We start from the raw sequence: 8,195 nt of genomic DNA on the forward strand, positions 1-8,195 counted from the left end.
TTATACATTAACATAAAACTTGTTGGACCCATACTGAATTTCACCAGAGAAGCACACACATACATGAAGAGAGAGAGAGTATGCATACTATGCAAACGGCTACCAAACAGCCATCATAATTCGCCGTACAATGAGAACAGGACAAATAAAGAATTGACAATGACTAATTAATATTGTGCTGAACACACGCTCTTTTCTGGAATATTCTCACTAATTTTCTTGATATTTATTTATAATCACCTCTGTTAGTCCTTGCTATTTATAATTGAGTGATCTGTATATATTAGTGCTGTTTCTTAAACGTGTAAAATCTGTAACATCATGTATTGTTTGGAGTTTAGTCTGTTACCGTTACTATTTTTACCATTTCTTCTTGGAGCAACTGTAACCCACATAATTTCTTTAAGGGTTAATAAAGTATTCTGATTCTGATTGGTTCAGGATGACCTGCCATTATCCAATCACACAGCTGCTTACCTGCATCTGTTGCTCGTTTCTCCTCCTCTTCTTTTCTCTTTTTTCTAAGCTGAGCACCTGATGGCTTTGAACTTTTCTTGTCCATCTTCCATTGGTTTTAGTTTTGCACTCCAGTATGAACACAAATCCCGCAACCTGAGGATCACCACAACATAACCTAACACACCTACACCTTAGTTCACAGACTCACTTTGTCTAAGCTGTATTTCTGGGATTTCGCACAACCCAGGGTTCAAATCATGAATCCATAATGGGCTTGAATTTACATCATTATGAATGAAATGTGCTCTATTTGGAAGCCGCCGCCCCCTCCCCTTTCGACGGGTTGTGTGTGAGACTTTAAATCATCAAACTGTAAATTATAAATTTTAAATTTTTATTGATCCTTTACTCCTGGTCCTAAAGTGTATGTTTATTTTCTTACTATTCTTATATTTATTGTTTGTTTACTTGCACTACTGTACTGCATGTAGCGGAGATAACAATAAAGTTTACTTTGACTTAAGCAGCAAATAAAACAATTAATTTGTTTTATTTTGCGAGTTGGTTATTAGATGCTGCTCCAGCCAGGCAGAGAATCCCCCGCCGCCCGCCCTTTCCTCCCTGTGCAGCAAGCAGCAGGCGCACCTCGCAAACGGAGGGCGCCCTTACTCCCAGCAAACCCAGTCGGTGCCTACGACATTCCCAATATGCGCTGGCATGATGTCGGGGCAGCATGACTACGAGTAATTTTTATTTTTATTTTGCCGATGCCCGTGATGCCGCCCCGCACCATGATGCCACCCCGGGCAACCGCCCGTGTCGCCCGTATCAAAAACCGCTACTGAGTCTGAGCCAGGAACGCTGCAGGACTGTGCAAAAGTCTCGAGCATGGAGGAAAATCAGAAACATGATCCTTCAACTGTGGCTCCATCAGACATCACAGCTCAGCCTGTGTCTTCATGAAGAACGGCTTCCTGATGAGCTGGAGGTCCACATCATGTCTCAGGTCCACATCATGTCTCAGATCCACATCATGTCGCCACATCATGCCTCAGGTGCTGTTCACCTGCAGAGAGTTTTTAGGACACTTGTTCTTCTGTCCAGTGTCCTCACGTGTTTGAGGACTCACTGCTGAGCTGTGCAGGTTGTGTAACTGTGTTATCTCTGACTACAGCAGCAGACTGAACACCTGCAGGATCTATCTATCTATCTATCTATCTATCTATCTATCTATCTATCTATCTATCTATCTATCTATCTATCTATCTATCTATCTATGCTGCTGTCAGTGTTTGCCGCCCCCTGCTGGACGTCCCGCCTCATCACACCGAGCGCGTCATTGTCGTCCATAAACTTTATTTAAAAGTTCAAAGTGCGCATTAGTTGACATTTTGGAAGCAGGATGAGCCAATCACAGCCTGCTCCTCCTCCTCTCTTTCATTCTCTGTGCTCTGAACAGCAGCGATCTCATTTACGCACATTACGTGAACGTAGCACAGACTCCGGTTACCGGGGCTGCGTCAGCTGTTTCTATTTTCTCCATCTCGCCCTCCGACCCGGAAGTGCTCGCGCACACACATACGCTCACGTACCCGCACGCAGAGCGTACGCGTTCCTCCCTCCATCACACACCGGACTCCGCTTCGACCACCGACACCGAGCTCTGTGGGCCGGACCGAGCAGGACCGCGCCATGTCCCTGCAGCTGCCCCCGTGCGTGATAGACTGCGGGACCGGGTCAGGACAAGCGCACACACGCGCACACACACACACACACACATGCGCGCGCAGTGGCAGTACATGTGACGTCATGTGTTTTTGTGAACAGCATCATGTATGTGGATAAGATAGCCTTCATTAGTCCCACGCGTGGGAAATTAGTTTTGTTACAGCAGTGGACGGTGCAAAGTTGCATAGAAAAATTTGAGAAAAAACACTGGAATAATATATCATAAGGTACTGTACACAATAGAATAGAATAGAATAAAAATAAAATACTATATACAATCGAATAAAATAGAATACAAATGCTATATACAATATGAGTATAATACAACGATGCCAGAAAGAGTATTGCACTTAGTCTTGTTGCACATGTGTGGGTTTGTGTGTTTGATCAGTTGGAGTCTTTGTTGTGGAGTCTGACAGCAGGAAAGACCTGTGAAATCTCTCCGTCCCACACCGTGGGTGCTGCAGCCACTGAAGGAGCTGCTCAGTGCTGTCAGAGTCTCCTGCATGGGGTGGGAGACGTTGTCCAACAGGGATGACAGCTTAGCCCCCGTTCTCCTGTCACTCACCACCTCCACTGGGTCCAGAGTAGAGCAGGGCGATATGACCAAAAATATTTATCACCATATACATTTGAACATTTGCAATAACAATATAACTGACGATATAATTGACACTAGACAAAATACTTTACAACTCCACAACTTTATTAGTGCAAAAAACCCCATCAATGTATTTTCACTTAAACAAGCAGCTGTTTTATGTGCATTAAAGTTATATAAAATGTAACAGTGCAAATGCAAATTCTTTGCTGACATTTCCAGTGGAAACCGGGCGACATATCCTCAGCATGACCATGTATAATATCCACAAAACTTAAAACGAGGTTATACACACACAACACGGTAACATTATATTGAAGCGCAGTACGTATCACTCCGCGAGGCTCCGCCTACGATAGCCGTAATGCTCCGACAATCCATCAAGCAGTGCGGCTTCGTAGCTTAGCAAAGTTGTACTAAAACATTTAACAGATTTTCGAGCGCCGTGTACATAAAATGGTTTCGAGGTCAGTAAACACGACCAGAGTTCATACATAAGGCACACGGGATTATAAGGGGCTCTGTCGACTTTCAGAAAAATCAAAGGATTGATTTTAAGTGCGCCGTATTTTCCAAAAACACGGTAATAACGACGGCCCGCTAGCATGCTCTACCAAAAATAGTGCTTTGTTGTGTGTCTGACGGACGAAAGCTAAACCAGTTTTACCCATATTCTATCGCCATATTTCATTTTCCTATCGTTGCCCAAAATTACTCCGGTATTACCGTGAACGGTATGATATAGCCCAGCCCTAGTTCAGAGGGCATCCTAGAACAGAGCTGGCCCTTCTGATCAGCCTATTCAGTCTCTTCCTGTCCCCGGCAGAGATGCTGCCGCCCCAGCAGACCACACCATAAAAGATGGCTGAGGCCACCACAGAGTCATAGAAGGTCTTCAGGAGTGGGCCCTCCACTCCAGAAGACCTGAGTCTCTGCAGCAGGTACAGCCTGCTCTGCCCTTTCCTGTAGAGGGCGTCTGAGTTATGAGTCCAGTCCAGTTTGTTGTTCAGATGAACACCAAGCTACCTGTAGCTGTCCACAGCCTCGATGTCCATACCTTGGATGTTCAGTGGTTGCAGTGGAGGATGCTTGTGCCTGCGGAAGTCTACCACCAGCTCCTTGGTTTTACTAGTGTTGATCTGGAGGTAGTTCAGCTGGCACCAGTCCACAAAGTCTTGGGTCAGTCCTCTGTACTCCTTGTCGTCCCCATCAGTGATGAGGCCGACTATTGCAGAGTCATCAGAGAACTTCTGCAGGAAGCACTGGGTGGAATTGTGGGAGAAGTCTGCAGTGTAGATGGTGAAGAGGAACGGAGCCAGAACCGTTCCCTGTGGGCCCCCGTACTGCAGACGACCCTGTCCGACACACAGCCCTGAGTCCTCACATACTGTGGTCGGTCGGTGAGGTAGTCCAGGATCCAGGTAGTGAGGTGATGGTCCACTCCAGAGTTCTCCAGCTTGTCCTTCAGGACCGTGGGAAGAATGTTGTTGAAGGCACTGGAGAACTCAAAGAACATGATTCTCACAGTGCTTCCAGCGGTCTCCAGGTGAGCGAGGGAACGATGTAGGAGGTGAATGACGGCATCATCCGCTCCAATGCCAGGCTGGTAGGCAAACTGAAGTGATGAGCTTGTTAGGCGCCGAAGCTGAGCCAGGACCAGCCACTCCAGAGTCTTCATCAGGGGGGATGTCAGAGCCACACACAGGAGGTTTTCCAGAGCTGTGGGACTCTCCCCAGCCTCAGGCTCAGGTTGAAGAGGTGCTCCATCACCCCACACAGTTGGTCCGCGCAGGACCTGACGACCCTTGAGCTGATGCCATCTGGACCCGCAGCTTTCCTGGCTTTAATCCTCCGGAGTGAGTGTGCGTGTTTGTGTGTGTGTTTTTGTACGCGCGCGTGCTTGTGTTTACAGGGACAGATTACCAAAATAAAAGCTGGCTCATGGAATCATCCATCAGTGGGTGGAGGTAAACGCGCTGTGATGATCAGGTGGTTGGAGCAGGTGAGGGGCTGATGGCGGTGCTTACACTGAGCTCCAGCTGTTCCACATGTTCATCCAGCTGCTGCTGTGGGAGCTGCTGGTTGGGTGGAGGTTCAGGTGAAGTTGTGGACCAGTCTGTGCGCGATCTATTCTGGGCCACAGTGTGAATGTGGGACAGCTGCACACTGACCCCCCTCCCCCTGTTCAGAATCAGAGATCACGTGATCTCCTTCAGCCTCGACGTCGGTCCATGCCCCCGAGCCAAGGTGACATCGTGGGGTCGTTTAGAAATAGCTCACGGCTGCAGGCGTTTAAAGGGTGACGCTGAGCTGACTGTCAGCCGTGAACGCACGCATAACAGCCAAAAACACTCAGAGCAGGTCCCAGATCAGTTTGGTCTGGCTTTGGAGAGGGATCCCAGGGTCCAGGGTCAGGTATTAGAACTGATCCCAGGGTCCAGGGTCAGGTATTAGAACTGATCCCAGGGTCAGGTATTAGACGTGTGGGTCTATCCAGCAATCACAGCCAGTTCAGTTCATTTTTAATCTTTCATGATTTATTTGTCAGAACTCAGTTTAATGGAACAAGATGTCATTTTTTTTGTTCGTGTTTTTTTGATGTAGTGAAAATACTACAGTTACTTTACAGTTACTACAGTTACTTTAGGTACTTTTCCCTTGTGATGAGGTAAAAGGATATCATCCTAAGGACAGGTCTGCAGTAAAAATGAGTCAAACACTGTGAGTGTCGTCAGGCAAACGCTCCTGAAGTCAAACTGCTGAAATGATGTTTCGGTGCTTTGTATCTGCAGGTCCTGATTATTGTTACTGTTGCTCATCATTTTCTACATGAACTGAATATTTACATAGAGGTCAAAGACAAAGCAGTAATCGGTCACGCCTCTGTTTGCTGACTCATTTCCTGATGTTTTATCAATGTTTTATGTGCAAAACTGAATTTATAAATGTCTGCTGGGAGTCACTCCACTGTTTTCCACAGAGGCCGTATTTGGACCCACAGCCAGATGTTAAGAACCTTTATGTCTAACTGTTGTTTCTGTCTGTGTGGCTGCAGATACACAAAGATCGGCTATGCAGGAAACACCGAGCCACAGTTCATCATGCCGTCCTGTAAGCATCTCACAGCAACGACGGACAGACAGTTAAGGTTAAGTTAGGTTCACTTTCTGTTTCTAAAGCTCAAAGTGAACCTAACTCTGCGTCTTCATCAGTTCTTCCACATAAGTATAAAAATATAAGTCTTTATCTAACCAGAGAAGCTTAAATCTAATCACATCTTTGAAATGACCAAACAAACAGTTTTAGGTTCAGAGCAGCCCTCTGATAGGCTGCAGCCTCTCTAAACTGGGTAAATGTTTGATAAAAATGGATGAATGGTAGTTCAAGGCTTTGTCAGTAGAAGGTGTGAATGAGTACACCACATTATCCACAGCATAGTAATGAATAGAGCCGCTGTTAGTCAGTGATACCAGGTTATTTGAGAACCAGGTGAATAGGTCAGAGCCAAGTACTGACCCCTGTGGAACACCTTTTGTCCCAGTTCTCCAAATAAGATAACTGTGACATGAGTTCCAAGTCAGAACCAACCAGTCTAAAGCTGCATACACACTGGAAGGTATTCTCAGTAACGAGTGAACCATCTTTGGCCACTTCAAGTGCACGTGGATGAAGAAAGGGCCGCTGATGTGAAGTGTGCAGATCTGTGATGTTCTCTCCTCAACTTGGAGGCGAGCAACTCAAGGGTCTACCCAATGACAGCGAAGAATACCACTGAGTGGTAAATACATTAGAGGGTCACCTAGGCAACCGGAGCCTGGAACGCTTTGAAGTGGTCGGCTACAAAACAGTATGTGATGGGCCAACTGGTTCCAGCGTGGACTTAAATGTGAGAGCTTTATGGTCCAATGCTGCACACTCCACCACATCATTAACCTCCTCACACGCTGCGTCAAGTCTAAAGGCAAACAGGTTCCAGATATCAGACTAAAACTGGACCAACCGAAGGTTTCGGAGCGGGCGACAGTTTGGATATGAGGTTGTGCTTTCATCACGGCCTCTATCACCTCCTTCATGGAGTTACTCAGCTCAGTTTCATGTATACACCAACAGTCAGCTGAAGGCTGCTTTGATGACTGATTTCCCATCATGCAGCATGTCAGCGCTTCGTTACCCACATGTGTAAATGTGCCAACAGGAGGCGATCCTGGTTATGTACTGCTGCAGACTTTCACAGTTAATAAATGTGTGAGATTACTGTGCATTACACACTGATGCACTGCAGGCTCTCCCTGTGAGCAATGCAGACGGTCAGGTTAGGGAGGAACTGCTCCACATGTCTGTTCCTCTGTCAGCTGCAGACTCAACAAACCGTGTGTTTAACCCCCCACTCCGGTGAAACCATCCTAGTCTGACAAAACGTCCTACCCGTGTTATAATTTGACAGTGACTTGCTACTAAACCTAACCAAAACCATAACCTTAAGAAGTATTCCGGATGGGTGAAAGAAAGAGAAGTTAATTCGGCGTTGGTGTAGTGCGCATGCGCCACGTCTGCGCAGAAACATTGGGTAGGATGTTTTTTCAGGTAGGATGGATTCCCAGAACACCGGCACATAGTGCTTTGAGTAGCCATAATAAACTTTTCAATGGTTTATTCTGCTGTAACCAGTGAAAGCCGTGACTCATGTATGTTTATGGTTGTGTTAATGGCATGCACCAGGTATCGCAATCAAGGAGTCGGCCAGCGTGGGAGAGCAGGCCCAGAGGAGGCTCGTACGAGGAGTCGATGACCTGGACTTCTACATCGGCGACGAAGCCGTAGACAAACCCAACTATGCAACCAAGGTAGGAAAAGGAAAAGAAGCAGGACCCTGTTTGTGCAACGAGATGTAAATGAAACCTGATGGTTTGGTCTGCTGCTGTTCTCCGTCCTTTGCTGTTTAGTGGCCAATCCGACACGGGATGGTGGAGGACTGGGACCTGATGGAGAAGTTTATGGAGCAGGTCATCTTCAAGTACCTGCGAGCTGAACCTGAGGACCACAGCTTCCTCATGGTACACTCTCACAGTGTTTGTGTTGATTCTGTTTCATTCTTCAGGAAGTTCTTCAGCTCTTTGACTGAAGGTAACACTGATGAGGACTTAGTGCCGTTGCTACAGTTACCGGCAGTTTAAAATCCACTGTTAAACCGAACCTCGAGCTGAGAGCAGGATCCTGAGCCCACGGTCACCAAAGCGCTCGCTCGTAGGGGTCATGTGACTGTCGAGCTTTTATCGGCATTATCCGGTTGTTCAGTCTGACGTCACTAGCCGTGTCTGGGCCTAAACTCCGCTGCAGGTCCATATATCAAACGATCACTATGGCATTACTGAGAGTTGAAAAACTGTCTAAAGTCTTTCATCTTTAA

At 46.7% G+C, this 8,195-nt stretch overlaps 2 protein-coding genes across 4 annotated transcripts in view; one reads left to right on the forward strand and one right to left on the reverse strand.

The window, feature by feature from the left end:
- LOC145431207 (uncharacterized) overlaps nucleotides 1-8,195 on the reverse strand; it is a 382,620-nt gene that overhangs the window by 149,130 nt on the left and 225,295 nt on the right. The window lies entirely within an intron of this gene.
- The window catches only part of actr3b (actin related protein 3B), a 13,540-nt gene continuing 7,316 nt past the window's right edge, over nucleotides 1,972-8,195 (forward strand). The window contains exons 1-4 of one of the 3 annotated variants that reach the window (XM_026180537.2): nucleotides 1,972-2,195; nucleotides 5,844-5,930; nucleotides 7,508-7,632; nucleotides 7,732-7,842. In XM_026180537.2, coding sequence (XP_026036322.1) covers nucleotides 5,861-5,930; nucleotides 7,508-7,632; nucleotides 7,732-7,842 — 306 coding nt within the window. In that variant the 5' untranslated portion in view covers nucleotides 1,972-2,195; nucleotides 5,844-5,860. The remainder of the gene's footprint in view (nucleotides 2,196-5,843; nucleotides 5,931-7,507; nucleotides 7,633-7,731; nucleotides 7,843-8,195) is intronic. The other 2 variants (XM_026180536.2, XM_080306903.1) reach the window with 2 other exon arrangements.

The sequence above is a fragment of the Astatotilapia calliptera genome, chromosome 9, assembly GCF_964374335.1.
Source record: "Astatotilapia calliptera chromosome 9, fAstCal68.1, whole genome shotgun sequence".
NCBI classification, from domain to species: domain Eukaryota; kingdom Metazoa; phylum Chordata; class Actinopteri; order Cichliformes; family Cichlidae; genus Astatotilapia; species Astatotilapia calliptera.